The sequence below is a fragment of the Macrobrachium nipponense genome, chromosome 14 (assembly GCF_015104395.2).
Source record: "Macrobrachium nipponense isolate FS-2020 chromosome 14, ASM1510439v2, whole genome shotgun sequence".
NCBI classification, from domain to species: Eukaryota; Metazoa; Arthropoda; class Malacostraca; order Decapoda; family Palaemonidae; genus Macrobrachium; species Macrobrachium nipponense.
This window is the reverse complement of record NC_087207.1, coordinates 37,276,686-37,296,043: the sequence shown is the minus strand read 5'-3', so window position 1 is coordinate 37,296,043 and position 19,358 is coordinate 37,276,686. Positions and strand designations below refer to the sequence as shown.

Here is a 19,358-nt window from a genome sequence, read left to right as displayed (position 1 = left end):
TTTGGGAACTGGTTTGGGGACCCCTGTGAAATTCTTGTGTGATAATGGTTGGAGAGTTTGGTAATAGAACGTTCTAGAAATGTATGAGAAACATGAACATCCAAGTGGCTGGCATACAGCACATTCTCCCTTCGGTAATGGCCTGTGTAGCGTAATCACATAGTTACAGACAAAATGGTAACAAAAAATGATGGCAGAGCAACCAGAACTGTCTTTAAAAGTGGCACTGGTATGGGCAGTCAACCAATGCTAAAAATTGTCTTCAAGTAGTAGGGGGCTTTAGCCCTATCAACTCGTGTATGGGCGAATCCTAACCTACCATGGGTACTACGAATGATGAACATCTTGCACTGGAGGTACATCATCTAGCGAAATGGTTGCCATTCTGCTAGAAAAAGCCTTTACTGCTGCTGAAACTTCTAAGAAAATACGACAGGCACTAACACAAAAGTAAGGACTACTGGTTAAGTCCTTAATTGAAAGAATGGAGATCAAGTCTATTTCAAAAGAGAAGAGCAAAAGGAATGGAAAGGACCAGTAACATCATTGGTCAAGATGGTAAACAGTAATTTTGAAATATGGTTCAAATATTGTACGAGCACATGAAACACACATTCAGGAAATACCCATACAGGTTTTTGATAGAAAACATTGAAAGAAGAAGAAATGAGCTACTTGATGTGTGAGGCATCAACGTGAAAAAGGTATGAAAATTGGAAAACATAAGAAGAACGAGATAGAAAACAGTTATAAAATCAGAGGAAAATGAAAAAAAACTGAAGAGGAAGAACGAAGCAACCCACCACCAGTTGAGGTCACTTAAATTGAAGCTAATTTATCAGTTAAGAGTATCCCAAAGATTTGGACAGAGTAAGATTCCTGCTGAAAGAGCTGATGAATGGCAGAAAGGAACTGTTCACAGCCGTGCTGGAAAATCTACAGGAAAATAGTAGTTGGAGAAATAGTGAACATAAAAGATGGACATATAACAGCCATTGACTGGAACAAAAAATTTAGACAAATAGGTACAGTTTCAGAAGGTGAAGTGCAGGAATCCCAGTGAAATTGTAATGGGCTTGTGAAAACACAGAAAGTCAGGAACTGATAAGCAAAAAAGAAGAACTAAAAAACCTAGAAGAATTTTGGTGTTTTATGAGGAATTCCTAACTTGGGTCAGAAAGCATGTCAATAGGATGGGGTGGTGACAGAAAAGGAGAGCAGTGATGGGAAAAAAGAAAATTAAAGCACGGCTAGCTGCCAGAGGTTTTAGAAAAGGAAAAAGAAGAAATCCAGTCAGATTCTCCCACTGTTAGCAAGGAAGTGTTGAGGTCCTTTGTTTAGTAAATTTTCTTCCACAAGATAGGCAGTAAATTCAATTGATATTAAGGCTGCATTCCTAGAGTGAACAGTTTGAGCATGAAGTGTATCTTACTCCACCCCTGTTGAAGCTGGCTGTGATGATAATGTCATATGAAAATTGTAAAAAATGTATATGGTCTTATGATGCTGCTAGAAAATTTGTCATATTCAGTGAAGACTTTCTGTTGATGGGATGTAATCATGTGAAAACTGACCCTGCAGCGATTCTATTGGTATTATGAAGATCCTGTGCGATATGTTTTTTGATGTAGTAGATGATTTCTTCTTGTGGGGAGGGAATCGAGAAATTTTAAAGTTATCTTGCAACAAATCAGAAATTATTTTCAGGTTTAGGGAGCAAAGTAATGCTATATTCAGATACACTGGCCTGGATATTGTACAGAATAAGCACGGTGTCACACTTCATCAAAACGAGTACTACTGTAAATCTCTTGAATCTATAAATGTAAGTGCTGAGAGAGATTAAACAAGAATACGGAGTGTAATTTTGAAGAAGAAAGGAGAATTTTAGAAAGTCTAATAAGCCAACTAGGTGGTTATGCATAATTCAAGACCTGACTGTCATATGATGTACTGGAACTTAGCGGTAAATAAGTAACGCTTAAGTAAAGATCTGATTGAGGCAAACAAATATCTAGAGAAGCCTGTAAACTTAGAGCTGTATGTACTTTCAGGATGGGAGCCAGTTTTATGTTTAAAGTTGGTTGCATACAGTGATGCTTTTTATGCCAATCTCCTAAATGGATTTGCAGTGCTGGGGGCTTTGTGATTTTTTTACTGGGTGACAAGAAAATAGTTGTCCTTTATTCTGTCGGTCAAAGAAAATAAGAAGGGTTGTAAAAAATCACTCTTGCACCAGAAAACACTAGCAGTTGCTGAGGCACCAGATAATGGCTTACTATCTTGGAAAAACTGTCGCAAATATTGTATGATGGAATGAGAAAATCTTACTGTGGAACTCTATGTGGATAAACCGTTCACTTTATAAGAATGTGTACTCGGTTAAAAATGTTTCAGAAAAGAGATTGAGAATTGACATGGGTATCTCAAAGAACTGGTTCAGAATGGAGAGTCAAGATATTTTGGATAGATTCAAAAAAACACAGTTGGCTGATGTTTTAAGAAAAAAAGGGGGGTCAATCTTTGAGAATTGCTTAAGTGTTTGAGAGTGGGATCCCTGAAAACTTTAATAAATTTTTATAAGTAAAATAGATAATTTATTTTTTATTTTTTTTTGTGCCATATAATACCTGTTGCTTTTGGAAGTGGACTTCTTTGTTTTCTTCAAAAAGAGAGGAAATATGTTAACTATGGTATGTAATGATGTAGGCACTTGTTGGTTGTATCTCAGAGGTAAATAAAGTCAGTTTTTTATGTCTGGCCTTTGATTTATCCTGCCAAACTGGTTCTACACAATCAACATAACCACCACACTGTACGCTGGTCACATTCTTTCTCCATGTCTCAAAATAACAGAACCAGAAGACACAGCAAAATAAAAAATACTCATTATGGAAGAGCAATGGATAAGTAAAAGTAATGATGAGTAGCAAGCTACTCATTTCAAAAATTCAACATGGCATATTTGAAAAGGCAGCAATGGCGGCTCAATGGTGGCTGTAGAAAGAATAAAAGTGACAAGCATAAGGGAGAAGTGAAAAGATGGCCCCCTTCTCCCCCATCTTGACCCATTAACTACCTTGTTTCAGCAGCTACTCCAGATTGCACTGAAGGATACTCCATATGTGGAAGGGCAATGGTGAAATCCCATGTGGGTGGGGGAACAACCACAAAATTAAGAAAGATCTAATCTTGTTATACTAGCACCCTGAGAGTAATTTTAAGCGAAAAACAAAATTACTAAACATAAGAGTTTGGTTTAAAAAAACAAGTCTAACAGGTTACAACTTCATTCTCAGAGGAACTAAATAGGTGCGATGATGACTCATAAAAAACTGACTAGGTGAAATGATTTTTTAAAACCAAATCTTGAAAAGATTTCAAGAGAGGAAAATTTAAAAATAAATATTAAACAAACATATAATGCTATGTTATTGTAATAGCCACAATACCCTCTTCAACTTCTCAAATTTTTTGTTCTTTTTTGGATACACTTGTTACTACAAAAGCCTTGAGATCCAACTTCGATCGAAATATGAAGAAATCATGATGTCACAATGAGGTCACCTTGCCCGACGTGACCTTGTCGATTATGGTATCACGGGTTCGTTTTCCCATTACTAGACATCATAATTTCTTCATATTTCTTTGAAGTTGGTTTTCAAGGCTTTGTAGTGACAAGCATATCCAAAAAAAGAGCAAAGAATTTGAAAAGTTAAGACGGCATGAGGCTATTACATTACATATGTACAGGCAGTCCCACGGGTTTACGGACAGAGGTTTTGTTCATAAGACACGTCGTACCCAAAAAATCCCCCCCGTCGTAAGCTGGAACGACTTTGTGTTGAAAACATGTCCACAGGGAAAAATTTCCACTAATTTGCAATTTTAATTTTCTTAGGGGCCGTATCTCTAAATTATCACTAATTTACTTTTTTCATGTGCAACACTGTGTATTCACAAATTACTGTATATTTTCATTCAAAATACAGTAATTACTGTTTATATTTTTCATTAAAATACAAGAGAGAGAAGAGAGAATAGAGAGAGGAGAGAGAGAGAGAGAGAGAGAGAGAGAGATAGAGAGAGAGAGAGAGAGAGGGAGAGAGAGAGAGATATTACATAAAACCCATTAAATTCGTTGACCATTGTATGGCATTGTTACTTCCCAGCTTTCGAGTGTCACTGGAGTTATGAGGTAGGGAAATTGATACAGAAAAAAGACGAAGGGAAGAATTTTCTTTTGAAATTAGTTATCGTACTATTACTACTTCTATGATATATTATTATATTATATTATTATTATTTGAAAATATAATAAAACACGTGCATCTTTACCATATAAAAATTCTCTCATCTCAGTAAGAAAAAGTGAATTATCCTTACAAGTAAAATGGAAAGGTCATTTTCATCTCTTTAAAAATACGACCATTATGAATTTTGTAAATTACAGTTTTTATTTTATTATTATTATTATTATTATTATTATATTAAATAACTGAAATTATCAATAAACATTTTACATACTAGTACCATAAAAATTCTTTCATCTCGGTAAAGAGAGAGAGAGAGTGTGTTTATCTCTGTTCTCCCTCAAAAAAATACTTTATATAAACGCTTCCAACAAAAGAGAGGGATGAGATTCCACTATGACCACATTATTATCCCTTGTGTGGCAAAAAGAGAGAGAGAGAGAGAGAGAGAGAGAGAGAGAGAGAGAGAGGAGAGAGAGAGAGAGAGAGAGAGAGGAGAGAGAGAGAGAGAGAGTTAACCTTGATTAAAAGGTGACATGGAGGAGATTAGTATTGTATTTCTTTAAAATACTATCACATATGAATTTTGTAATTACAGTTATTATTATTATTATTAATTATTTGAAAGTATTAAAAACCAAATAGGTACAAAGTAGTACCTAAAAATCTCGAGTCCTCAGTAAATGACAGCGAGAGAGAGAGAGAGACGAGAGAGAGAGAGAGAGAGAGAGAGAGAGAGAGAGAGAGAGAGAGAGGGGAGGGGAAAATTTTCATGGAGCACTTGATGGCAACACAGCAGCTCTTCCCTCCTGTCACAGAACTTGATATATCTGACAGTTTTTGTACCTGGAGTTTAGAGAAAGGTTAGAGAAAGAAGACTGGGATTTCCTTCATTCTTCCATAATTTTTTAAATATATAAGCTAAAATCTTACTAATTCACTATGGTATTTTCTTTAATGAATTGATATTATTGCTGTATAAATTAATATTAATATTTGAAAACATAGTAAAATATTTATTTCATCATACAAAAAAACATACATCTTTGTAGAGAGGAGAGAGAGAGAGAGAGAGAGAGAGAGAGAGAGAGAGAGAGAGAGAGAGAGAGAGAGAGAGAGAGAGAGTTATTATTTTTATTATGTGATATCATTTAAACTTATTAAACTTACTAATACAGTATTAATCAAAATTAATATTTGAAAATTAGTAAATCATTTTTGTAATATAAAAATGTATTTAGTCATGAAAATAAACATCAAAATACACTAATTAGTGATTATTTTCGGAGAGAGAGAGAGAGAGAGAGAGAGAGAGAGAGAGAGAGAGAGAGAGAGACTATGGTTTTTATATCCAAGTCTAAGTAGAGTATAAATGGATTCTTTAAGTGAAATAATGTTTCAATGATATTTTGCTGTTTTGTATTAAAGGATATGTATACTGTTTGAGAATGCGTTCCTTATCCTTGACTATGGTTACCATACAGTTTAATAGCGTAAATTAATTTATACGCCCTCCGCTCAGAAACTAGTTCTGCGTATGAGGTATCATTAAAAAGCATAAAAAACCATCGTAACCTTGGAATTTGCGTTGTAATCTAACCAGAAACTTAGTTTTGTTATTATTACTGGAAGCAAGCAATAATTTTTTCATTATTTGCGCTTTTGGACTTTTATAAACTTTGCGCATCGCAAGCTAGTATTCATTCATTCGGAAACTAGTTCCGCATATGAGGCGTCACTAAAAAAATTAGAAAAATACGACATAAAAAGTGTCAAAAATCATAATAACCTCAAAATTTTTGTTGTAATCTAACCAGAAACTTATTTTTATTAATATACTGTGCTAAACTATAAAGGATTTTTTATCATAGAAGTATGCGTTTTTTAAAAGCGTCGTTAACTCGGAGCGTCGGAAGCGTCAGCGTCGTAACCTCGGAACAAATGTCGTAACCCAGGGCGGATTTTTCAATGAATATTTAAGAAAAAGCGTCGTAACCTTGGAACGTCGTAACCCGAAGCCGTCGTAACCCGGGGACTGCCTGTATCTGGTAAAAATGACTAGCAGATTCTACATAATGCTATGCAATCTTTTGTCTCCTGTTTTATTTACATGGAAGAACAGCTGTGAAATACTAAGTGAAAATGTATAAACAAGAAAACTCATAATCACCATCTTAAACATTTTTCTGTCAACTTTCCTATCATATGGGGTTTGATTTAAATCTAATTACAAAAAAAATTTAATAGAGAAACCTTATCTGCTGTTGGGAAATGACTATACCATTTTAGACACTTACTTCACTTCGTGTGCATTCAAGACCTGTAATCAGTCGCTTAGGATGTTCCTTTTTAGGCTTGGTAACATTTCCTTTTAAACATAACCACTCTTTGGTATACTGAACATGTCCAAATGGTACCTGTAAAGTAAAATAAATCTTTAAAATCTAAATTTTAAAATCTAAATTTTAAAAGTAATTTGTATTGTTCTTGGGTACAAAAACCACAGCCTTTTATGTGGAAGTATCCTTCAGCACGAGCAGGAGCAGTTCTTGAACTTGATTAACAAGGTTGCCAACTCACTTTTTCTTCAGACCAAAGGGACAGATTGGGACAGTCTAGGTGAGTTCAACTTATACAAGGCTCTGGTTTGTATAACTAGGAAAAACAAAAATTACTTTTAACTTATTTGTTCATACAAAAATAACAAGCCATTGCCTTTTATATTAGACTTACTCATACTTGGGAGGTCATCCCTGCAACTGACTGGAGTCAGATTCCACTGGAGGTGCCCAACTTATAGTTGTGCATGCAAGCAGGGAATGTCATGACTCCTGTAACTTCCTGATAGTCTAGTCAAATGGGGAACCAGAGCAGTAGGGCCCTACAGTATGCTGCATAATGGGAGGGTACTCAAGCAAGGAGAACCATGACATCCCCCGTAGAGGGTCACATGTCAGCAGCAGTTTAATCCTGGCTACTGCCAAGTATAGAAATGGTTCTGGAATATGCTCTACCACATTCCCCCTTGTTAAAAGGACAGGAGAGGCATTCTAATAACTAATGCTCAATGTGTACTGACTTGCATACAACTCCAGCAGGTACTTTGACCTAGACGCTGCTATGGAGAGAAGGGGTAAAGATGGAAGAAGATTCTAATCCCTCAACATTCACATCTCCAGACTTACACTAGGCTTTGCAAACTCAGATGATATGACTGAAACTTAGGTGCTTACACAACTTTTTAAGCAACCACCATAGGTCCTAAGTAGAGGGCATCCAGACGTTTGTGGGAAACTTCCCACAGGTAGAACGAGTACAGGTAGTCTGTGTACACCAGACACCTGCCCTCATTGCTTGAACTACTTAAAAGTTCTTAAGAAAAGTGAGAGACAGCCCAATGACCAACGTATGCTCTCACACAGTCTCCTTCTCTATGGGTAATAAGCTCATTTGATCAATTCATATTCATACAGCCAAAAAGAAAAGGTGTTCCAAGACGTAAGCCCACTTAACCACCTCATAAACTCAGAAAGAAAGGATGTTCCACAAAACTTTCTTGCACTTCCAAGACATAAGCCCACTTAACCACCTCATATACTCAGAAAGAAAGGATGTTCCACAAAACTTTCTTGCACTTACCTATACTAATGAAAAGCCTTCTTCACTCTGCCCTCTGAGAGCAAATCCTTTTAAAATAGTACATACATCAAAGCATGAACTGTGCAAAGAAACAATTCATCTAGGACACCACCAATGAAATCTTTGAGGCAGAGGATCAAGAAACCCTTGAACCACTCAACTGGAACAAACAGCCCTCAGATTTTGCTACAAACTCAGGTCAAAGCAAAAACAAAAAGTCTTGAGCATGAGATCTCTATCTGAAGCACATGACAGCACATGACAGGGGCTCAAAGGGTGCCCTGATAAGGTTCCAAAGTACAAGAGAGATGTCCAACTTGGGTGACTGGAGTTCCTGAGTAGGCAAAGACTGTTCAAAGTTTCTCGATAGCATGGTTCGAGATCCAGACCTGCACGAAGGCAGAACAATACCATTTTATCACAGAAACTAAGAAGACCTTTTCTCAGTGATGAAAGATGAGGAAGTCTGTGATTTGCTGACCAAATGCTCTGACAAGAGAGATACCCTTTCTATGACTCCAAAAACAGAAGATGGCCCACTTCCCTTTGTACATGTTCACTGATGAACAACTGAGATACCCAACATCTCCCTTACAGCCCTCATAACCTCTGCATGTGAAGGTACAGGAAGTAGTGAACTGTCTGTTGGTACCAGCAAACATGTGGTTGACAAAGAATTGTGGGGCCGAGGGGTAGTTCCCTGGGTGCTTTTACCAAAAGTATTAGGCGATGGGAATACTACTTGGTTTACAGCCAACGAGGAGCCATCAGTCATCTGAAGACCTATGGAGATGAACACTCTGTTGGTCACCCTGGTAGAAGGCCAAAAGTTGGGAATATATACACATCCAAGTTGTCCAAGGTGTGTTGGAATGCATCTTTCATCACCATCAAAGGGTCTAGGATTGGAAAACAAAAGGAAAGCAAGCTTTCTGTACAGCCTGGATATTAAGAGATTGGGCATTGGGGATCCCAAAGCTCAAACAGCCTTTCAGCTGCTTGAAGGTGTAGGGACCACTCTGTCCCCAACACCTGACCCTGACAACTGAGCTGATCTCCCAGAACAACCCTCCTACCAGGAATGTGCCAGTCAGAGAACTCGATGGCTTACCCTACCCCTTACTCATGTATCTATGCTTGTGGTGCGATTTATCAACACCACCAAGTATCCTCTTAACCCTTCCTGAAATGCCTGCAAAGCTAACCATGCCACATGCATTTCCCAAATACTGATATACAGATGAGGTGTTTCCTTCAACCGCACACCAATAACGAATGGTCCTCCAGTGTGCCACAACCCTCTGAAAGTGTCTTTGAACAGAAGCATTTCCAAAAGAGGGAGTTCAGCTGAACCCTCTGTAAGAGGTTTCTGTCATCCAGCCACCTGCTAGATCCTCCCTGATGTCTCCACTCAGGCGTGAATTGAGAAGGGGTATCTCAATGAGCTGATCAACTGAGCTTTGCTTGCCACTGAAGCAAGTGTAGGTGTCTCCACACATAAGGCACAAGTTTCTCCAACAATGACAACTGACCTAGAACCACCTGCCAAAGCTGAGCTGCTTAGTCAGAAACTGTGGCACTACTTCCCTGAGCTTGCTCACCCGAGAGCCTATTATAAAGGCTGTCACTGTTGCTAAATCTATTTGCTTGCCCAAGAACTTTGTCCACTACTTGGGAATGAAATCAGACTTCTTTTATTTGACCAAGATTCCCAACTTGTGGCAAAATTCAAGAAGGCAATCTCTGCCCTGAAGAAGTCACTCCTTGGAGGATGCAAAAACTAACCAATCACCCAGGTATTACAGCAAGTGAATGTATCTCAAATGGGCCCACAATGACACCAAGGTGAACATCCAGGGGGACAAGCAGAGATGAGCCAAACAATGTTTTCCTCAGCAAGAAGCTAAGCTCATAAGAAACCTGACAGAAAAAAAGAGGGGCAACCATGTCCCTCCTTTGAAGAATGAGATTTGCCACTGGTTGGAGCACTGGTGTAGCATAAAGATAAGAACCTTAACTCCAAAACACCAGCAAACTCCAGAAAATCATTCTCTCACTGTGAGACAAGATACCTGTGACAGTGAAGTCTAATGGACTTAATGACATATTCTTCTGAAGCAGAGCACTAATGACCCACATGATGGAATCTCTCAAAGGGGAGGATTTTTGTTGGTATGCAAACTGACAAGTCCAACTGCATGGGAGTAGCCCCCATGCTGTCTGACATTTAGTATCTCCTCTGATGTGAGAGCAGTGAGAGAAGGAGCTTGCTTGATTTACTGGAGGTGAGGGAACTACCCAACCTACAAATAAGGGAACTCACCTCATCCAAGTTGCCAGTGACCAAAGTAACCTGACCAAAAGTTGCATCTCAGGGGAGATCCCTAAGAAACCTCTCTGACTAGGCTGTCAGTGCATATAAAGACAAGGTTGCTTCCTCATAGATGTTACACTCGCAAATGAGCATGATAATCTTCAAAGTGCTTCTCTGGCTCTGACTAAAGGAGCTGTGTCTAAAGGAGCTCTAAAGGAAAGGGGCCCTCGGGATTCACCAAATCCCTTGCTGCTCCCTCTTTAGGCAGAGGGGATGGTGTGCCAGATCTCTTCTCCCTTGCTTGTTACTGATCTCATGACAAAACAGATGAACCTCTTGCCAGAGAAGCAATGTGAGTTGGGACTCAGACCTTGCTGTTCCCCACCAACAAGCTAACAAAGAGAGAGGAGATAAAAGTGCACACACACACACACACACACACCCCCACCACCACCACCACCACCACTCCCACAAGCCTCACACACAAGGGGTGGAAGAAATTAAGAGAACCTTCCCTAAGGCATGAGCACTTGGTCTGCCGGTAGTCTCTAGAATGAGCATGCAGTAAGCAAGAAGGTAGTGTTGGCCATCGCCTGTGTGCCCCAAAAGGGAAGGTGGGAGAACCTACCCTGCTGCTACAGCACACATGGTTTGGGGACTACGAACACTTAGTATATGGGTTGCATGTGTCCCTCCCTGTGTGTCTTTAGAGGAATGGGGAGGGTTTGCCTTGAGCCACGACTTCACAGGATCACCAGGCCACACACGGGCACAGCGAGCAAGATGTACAAATTCATCCATATGTAGGCATGAGAGCTCAGGGGAGGTCAAGGCAAGAGAATACTTCTCATCTAATTGGGAAAGAGTGGTGACACTAGCCCTGCCTGAGGGCTTTTTCCTCCAAGAGGGTAAAGCATGCAAGACATCAGTCTAGATTTCTTAGTCAAGTCCTTGAACTTGACTAAGAGAGAGATGGGAGAGACGAGAGAGAGAGAGAGAGAGAGAGAGAGAGAGAGAGAGAGAGAGAGAGAGAGAGAGAGAGAGCAGGGTTTGTAATTTGCTGTATGGATGGTTAATGGCTGAATTGGTTGTTGATAGGTTCTGGGCTGTTTGCTGTTGGAGGTCTGTGTTTTGAGTGAGAGTTTTTGAGTCAGTCTTAAGCGAGTCTTTAGTCAGTACTGGTGATGTTAGTAGTGTCGGACAAGTTATTTGGGAAGCATTGGAGATTGGTTGAGTTTTTGTGTTTTGTTTTGTTTTGTTTTGTAGTTTTGCTGCTGTTAGTGTTTTTTTTTTTTTTTTTTTTTGCTTAGAGTTGTTGTGCCTGTGCTGTTGTGTTGTTTGTGCAGTGGTCTTTTGTTGTGTTTTGTTGTTATATGTGATTTTTTATATTGTTGTTGGTATTTCTGTGACCTCAACCAATGGACAGCACAGGATAGCCCGGAGTATCTGGAGTGTTGGTAAGTACGTGTTTTGTGTTGTTTTTGTTTTTGTATAGGTGTAGGTCAATTGTCCTGCTTGTATTTGTTGTGTAAAGAAGAAAGTGTGACTGAGGGTGGATTTTGGCAGGTGGATCGTTTAGGTTAATGTGGGGGGGGGATTTTGCACTTGTTTTTTTTTAGCTTGTGATCCCGCCACATTATTTTTTGGCGCCCGAACAGGGACTGTTGGTGCGTAAGCTGCAGGGCAGTTGGGATAGCGAGTTGTATGATTGGTAAAGAAAGTGAGGATGGAAGGGTTGAAGGAGATAGAGAGGCTGAAGGAGGAGTTACAGTTGGCGAGGGAAGCTAAGGGAAGGTTGGAAGTGGAGAATGAGAGGTTGAGGGTAGAGTGTGAGGAGCTGAAGTGCGAGTTAGAGGAAATGAGAGGAATGCTAAGGAGTGCGAAAGTGGAAATGAAAGAAGAGGTGAAAGGAGCGGAAGAGAGAATGGTTGAGAAAATGGACGAAAAATTTGGGGTAATGATGAATGCAGTGCAAGAGATGATGCAGGAAATGATGAAGGGATTCTTGGGAGAGGGAGCTGTAGGAGGTAGGCCTACTGGGTCTTGTGACGGGCCAGGAGTGGTAAAGGAAGCAAAAGAGCGAATGGATGAGTGTACGAGTGAAGAAGGTGATTCGGTTGTGATAGGTAAGGGAAAGAAGGGGAAGACACAGGATAAGGATAAACCTGAGGACAAGAATAAGAAAGTGGCTGAGGAAAAGAAGAAGACTAAGGGAAAGAAGGTTAGTAAGTGATGGACAGGATGAGACTAGGTCAGAATACATTGGGGAAAGGGCTGAGGGTGATTTGGATAGCGGTGAGTGGAAACAGGTAAGTAGAAAGAAGGGTAAGAAGAGCGTAGTCAGGGGTATGGACATGAGTATGGAAGTGGATTCGCTGTATTCGGAAGAGGGAAAGATGGGTCAGAATGGCAGTAGCGAAAGTGAGAGTGAGAGTGAGCGGGAAGTACGAAAGGCTGTGTATATGAGAGAGGTACCCCGATGTGCACAATACGAGGAATATGGTAGTAGGGACATAAGGGACTTTTTTGAGGAATATGAGAGGTATTGTGAGGCAAAGTATGGGGATAACAAGAGAGTCTGGGCAAGAGAGTTAGGTAACTTTTTGACAGGATTTTTGTTGAATATGTATAGGGTAATTATGAGTGTAGGGAATGTGCCGTATGAGAGTGTAAAAGCTAGGATTGTAGAACAGACAAAGAGGATAAAGAGTAGCGTTAGATATAGGAGGAAGCAAGATTTTGAGGAGGCAAGAATGAATGTTGGTGAGTCGTTGTCGATGTATGTCTGTAGGTTAGAAACATTGGCTAGGAAAAAGTTTGGGGACGAAGGGATAAATGAGTGTAAGGAGTTAGTGCGAAAGTTGTTGGCGACTGTACCAGAGAGTGTATATGAGTTTCTAAATCTGAAACGTAAGGAGAAAATGCAATGGACAAATGAAAGGTTAACATGGAACGACATTTTAGAAATAGTAGAGGATTACGAGTTAGATAGGTGTATGAAAGAGAGTAGAAGTGTTAGTGTTAGGACTGAAGTAGCTGAGGTTGTACCAGAGTTTAAAAGCTATAGAGAGGCAGTTTTGGAAGGGCCGAGGCGAATGGCAGAGCGAGTGGTACATAGGAGTGTTAGGGCAAGTAATGTGAGTGTAGTTAGCCCTAAAAGAGATAGGAGTGCGAGTGTTGGGAGAGTAGGGTCAGTTAGTCGTAAGCGAGATCAGTGTTATAGATGTGGTAAGCCAGGACACAGGAAGAATGAATGTCGATGGGCGTTAGGAGCGTGCTTCGGGTGTGGGCAAACAGGGCATTTGGTGAGTGAGTGTAAGAAAGATAGGGATATTAAATGTTATAGGTGTGGACAGGTAGGGCATATAGCTAGTGGATGTCGGGGTACTCGTATGAACATAGTTTGCGGCAACTGCGGGAAGAATGGGCATTATGCTAGGATGTGTAAAGAACAGCGTCCGAAATGTGTTGAATGTGGAATGGAAGGTCACGTGGCGAGTGTGTGTAGGCGAAAGAGGATGAGTCAGGCTGGGAGTTCGGGAAACTAGGTGTTAAGGGGATTCAGTTGGGTGGGTCCTCTAGTATGCGACAGTATGTTCGGGAGAATGCGATGAGTGAGTGGTTGAGGGTGAATAAATGTGAGCCGAGTGTCAGTGAGCAAATGGGTCTGGAAGATCGGCAGTTGGTGTTGGTTGAGTATGGAAGGAAGCGGAAAAAGGTAAGGAAAGGGAATGAAAGGGAGAAACGTGAGCTGCATGATAGAGGGGTTAGTGTTAGGGTAAAAATGGTGGATAAGGCTACGCAGTGTAATACAGATGACTTTGAAGGGAGGAATGATACATATAGCGTGTGTGGGTTTGAATTGTCAGGGTTTAGTGAAGTTTCACCGGGAAGGGAATCAGGTAGTGAGGATGTAGTTGGCAGTATGAATGAGTCTCTTCGGGAGTTTGGCAAGAGTGTAAATGAGGTAAGTGATTTGGTGGCAGAGTTACGAGAGATGTTCGGACAAGAGTTAGAGGGGGTAGATGAGATAGTGAATGGGATTTGGGGGGATGGTAATGAGGGAGATAATGATGGTTGTCTGACTGGAAGTGATCTGGGAGAAGTTGATGGCGGTGTAACTGAGAGTGTGTATGAGGTTCCTCAAACAAGATCCAGGGGACCTGCATCTGAGCATCCGTGGGTGTTGCGGAAGGCTATTTAGTGTGGGTGTTGTGAGTGAAAGGAGACGTCAAATGTAACAGGGGAGGAAATATGGAGGAGTTATGAAGTTCCATTTGACAACGTCTGTGTGAGAGAGAGAGAGAGAGAGAGAGAGAGAGAGAGAGATGAGAGAGAGAAGAGAGAGAGAGAGAGAGAGAGAGAGAGAGAGAGAGAGAGAGAGAGGGTGTAATTGCTGTATGAATGGTTAATGGCTGAATTGGTTGTTGATAGGTTCTGGGCTGTTTGCTGTTGGAGGTCTGTGTTTTGAGTGAGAGTTTTTGAGTCAGTCTTAAGCGAGTCTTTAGTCAGTACTGGTGATGTTAGTAGTGTCGGACAGTTATTTGGAAGCATTGGAGATTGGTTGAGTTTTGTGTTTTGTTTTGTTGTTGTATAGTTGCTGCTAAGTTAGTGTTTTTTTTTTTTTTTTTTTGCTTAGAGTTGTTGTGCCTGTGCTGTTGTGTTGTTTGTGCAGTGGTCTTTTGTTGTGTTTTGTTGTTATATGTGATTTTTTGTATTGTTGTTGGTATTTCTGTGACCTCAACCAATGGACAGCACAGGATAGCCCGGAGTATCTGGAGTGTTGGTAAGTACGTGTTTTGTGTTGTTTTTGTTTTTGTATAGGTGTAGGTCAATTGTCCTGCTTGTATTTGTTGTGTAAAGAAGAAAGTGTGACTGAGGGTGGATTTTGGCAGGTGGATCGTTTAGGTTAATGTGGGGGGGGGGGGGGGGGGGGGGGGGTGGGGGGGGGGGGGGGGGGGGGGGGGGGGGGGGGGTTTTGCATCTTGTTTTTTTTTAGCTTGTGATCCCGCCACAACATCTACACACTGGAAGCATATCCAGGGACGAGGAGGGGGATGAAGACAAAGAGGAAGAACAAGACTGCATCTTCCTTTTGTTCTTGTAAGTCACTTGCCTCCCACACGGGATGGTTGAGGCCGGAACCAATGACAATGAAGCAGTAACAGGAGAATCTGCCCTTGGATGAACTATGTACTGCAACAGGAGGATCCCCTTTATTTGCAGCAAATGAAGAAGCCAGGGCCACTGCAGACACAACTGTAGATGCAGTAGAAGCATACACAACAAGGAAAGAAGGCTCAGATAACAAATTCTCCTCTGCCAGGTTGTCTGGGAACACCACGAAAGACCGACTATCATGGAAGTTAAGTGTACACCATATTTTCTGCAAGTATTCTAACAATGTCTTCCTGGTACCTGGAACTTCAGTCTAAATACAAGGGCAAGGCAGCTGCTGATGGAGCAACTCCAAAAACCACTAATTCCTCATAGGCGAGGACATGAGCAAACTGTATCCCAGTAACATCCCTCCTAGAAGGGGTAGCACTAACTAGGAGTGGAATAGGGATGGATGAAGGGTTCAGTAGTGTCATCAGAGGGATTTCCACCAAAAAAGCCAGCAAACACTTCTTGTCTTTCCTCTGCCTGCCAAAACTTTTCCCACTCTGGAGAAAGGCAACCAGCACACTCCCTGCAGGAGAAAGAACCCATGCACATCTTCCCCAATACATAAGGATGTGCCCACAAGGATGCCAGCATCCTCCTTGAATGTGTTGATTATTTTTTCTCTGTAGAAAAGCAAAAGCCAACTAAAAAGGAAACACTAAATAAAAAGAAAGAAAAAAAGGGTAGCAAGCTACTCATCCAACTGTCATACGGTCACATGGGTAGACAGCAAGTGAAGCACGTCTGCCCTATCCCATAGCTGAAATAAAAGATGGGTGACATGAAGTAAATGAAAGGTATTACCCCATTCATCCCCATCTCCACCAGTTAATTACATTGTTACCAAGTTCAATGACCACTCAAGCTCACAATAAAAGGCAATGCTATAACAAAATAGGTTTTGACATAGGAAAAATGATATTGTTATGTTACAATAAAGTTTCATACATACTTACCTGGCAGATATATACATAGCTAAGACTCCGTCGTCCCCGACAGAAATTCAAATTTCGCGCCACTCGCTACAGGTAGGTCAGGTGATCTACCGGCCTGCCCTGGGTGGCAGGACTAGGAACCATCCCCGTTTTCTATCATATTTTCTCTCTTCCACCTGTCTCCTGCGGGGAGGCTGGGTGGGTCCTTTAATTGTATATATCTGCAGGTAAGTATGTATGAAACTTTATTGTAACATAACAATATCATTTTCATACAATCAACTTACCGTCAGATATATACATAGCTGATTGGCACCCTTCGGTGGAGGGTAGAGACAGCTACTATATGGAATAGACAGGTAAACAACATATGTTGTAGGTATAAATAAAACCTTGGTTCCTACCTGATAGGTGGTAGACGTGGTGGGTGTTTGCCCAGTAGTCTGCATCACCTCAAGAAACTTTAGCGAGATATGTGATCTATGGCCAAGAGTTCTTGTGGGTCTGCCGATGGGGTCTTACCCACTTACTCAGCAGAGCCTAAAAGGACTTTGTCAATGGGTGCTGATCCACTTATATGACAATACACCTTATGAAGGAGCACACAACCAATCCCGACCACCTGATCCTAACCATGTGTTAGAACTAAGGATTGTTACGAGTTATCCCCGAACTCGTCACAACAACCGTAACTCAAAAACACTACGCACACATATAATTTTTAATTTTTCCAAAAAAAAAAAAAATTATACTCAACTAATTGGATATGACGAGAATTCTCTTATGAACAACATAGACGGCCGCCCGTGCGAGCCTGAATCCTCCATTGTTCGAAGAGATTCTCGACCATATCCAACAGAAGAACAGTATATACATATTAAGGATTGGTGTCGGCTCCTGTACCCAGAATCGTATCTGCCGATACGATAGGACCTAGAGAAAAGCACTTCTCATACGTCACACGCACGTCTTTCAAGTAATGAGATGCAAACACCGAGTTGCATCTCCAATATGTCGTATCTAATATGTTTTTAAGCGACATATTCTTATAAAACGAGAGAGACGTCGCAACCGCTCGTACTTCATGAGCTTTTACCCTCAGAAGTTGTAATTGTTCGTCCGGACAGACCTTGTGAGCGTCCGTAATGACGTTTCTTACAAAGAACGCTAGAGCGTTCTTTGACATCAGTCTTGTGGGTCTTTACCGCGCACCAAAGACCTTGTCTAGAGCCTCCCAACTGACGCTTCCTCTGAAGATAGAACTTCAGAGCTCTAACAGGGCATAGAGACCTCTCTGCTTCTCTGCCTACGAGACTAGACATTCCTTTGATTTCGAATGACCTAGGCCAGGGATTCGTGGGATTCTCGTTTTTCGCTAAAAACAGAGTCTTGAACGAGCAAATCGCCGAGTCTCCCTTGAATCCTACTTTGTCCTGCAGAGCTTGTAACTCACTAATTCTTTTTGCCGTTGCTAACGATAAAAGAAATAGGCATTTTCTAGTTACGTCTCTAAATGAGGCCTGATGAGGAGGTTCAAATTTATCCGAAGACAGGTATTTGAGGACTACGTCCAAGTTCCAGTTCGGAGGTACTGGCTCCTTAGACTTTGACGTCTCAAAATGATCTTATGAGATCGTGGAGATCTTTGTTATTTGCCAGATCTAAACCTCTGTTCCTGAACACAGCCGAGAGCATACTCCTGTATCCCTTTATTGTGGATACAGCTAGATGCGATTTTACTTTCAAGAATAGCAAGAAATCAGCAATTTCCGCTATAGAGGTAGAGGAGGAGGACAACTTCTTGGCTCTACACCACCTTCTAAAGACCTCCCACTTCGACTGGTATACTTTCGAAGTGGAGGTTCTGCGAGCTCTCGCGATCGCGCTTGCCACTTCGCGAGAAAAGCCTCTCGCTCTGACAAGTCTTTCGATAGTCGAAAGGCAGTCAGAGCGAGAGCGGGGAGGTTTTGATGGTACCTCTTGAAGTGTGGTTGTTTGAGAAGATCCGTCCTTCCTGGTAGGGATCTTGGAAAGTCTACGATCCACTCTACCACCTCCGTGAACCATTCCTGGGCCGGCCAAAAGGGGGCTATTAAAGTCATCCTCGTCTCTTTTGACGCCACAAACTTTTTCAATACTAACCCCAGGATTTTGAATGGGGGAAAAGCGTACACGTCCACTCGAGACCAGTTTAGCAGGAAGGCGTCTACCATAATTGCTCTTGGGTCTTCCACGACCGAGCAAAACACTGGGAGCCTTTTTGAAATGTATGTTGCGAATAGATCCACGTGAGGGAGTTCCCCACAGAGACCAGAGATCGCGACATACTTCCTCGTTCAGAGTCCATTCTGTATGAAGGACCTGGTTCCTCCTGCTGAGCCTGTCCGCCCTCACATTCCTTACTCCCTGTACGAACCTTGTCAACAGGGAGATGTTCCTGTGAGACGTCCAAAGTAAATAATCCCCTCGTGAGTTCGTAAAGGAACGAGGAGTGAGTCCCCTCCCTGTTTTCGAATGTAGCAAGTGCGGTGGTGTTTGTCCACGTTTACTTGTACTACCTTGTCTCTACCAGAGGTTCTAGACTCTTCAAAGCCAGGTGAACGGCGAAGAGCTCTTTGCAATTTATGTGCCAGGACACCTGTGCTGGTTCCCAGGTGCCTGACACTTCCTCCGAGCCTAATGTCGCTCCCCAACCCGTCTCCGACGCGTCGGAGAACAACACTAGGTCTGGGTTCTTTGAACTTAGAGAGACCCCTTTGTTCTCTTCCAGAGGCCGCAACCACCACTGTAGGTGTGCCTTTACCTCCATTGGAATGGGGAAAACGTCCGACAGTTGTCCGTTTTTCCAGCTCCAAGACTTCTTGAGGAAGAATTGAAGTGGACGGATATGCAGTCTTCCGAGAGGGAAGAATTGTTCCAGCGAGGAAAGCGTCCCAGAAGGCTCAACCATTCCCTCGCTGACGTTTGCTGTTTCTCTAAGAAGCGAGAGATTATTCTCAAACCTTTTTCTGTTCTCTCTTGCGAAGGAAAAACTCGAAAACCCCGAGAATC

General features: G+C 41.5%; 1 protein-coding gene across 5 annotated transcripts in view; it reads right to left on the bottom strand.

The window, feature by feature from the left end:
* LOC135226475 (single-strand selective monofunctional uracil DNA glycosylase-like) overlaps nucleotides 1-19,358 on the bottom strand; it is a 183,968-nt gene that overhangs the window by 103,713 nt on the left and 60,897 nt on the right. For all 5 annotated transcript variants that reach the window (XM_064266081.1, XM_064266080.1, XM_064266084.1 and 2 more), the window contains exon 3: nucleotides 6,551-6,670. In XM_064266081.1, coding sequence (XP_064122151.1) covers nucleotides 6,551-6,670 — 120 coding nt within the window. The remainder of the gene's footprint in view (nucleotides 1-6,550; nucleotides 6,671-19,358) is intronic.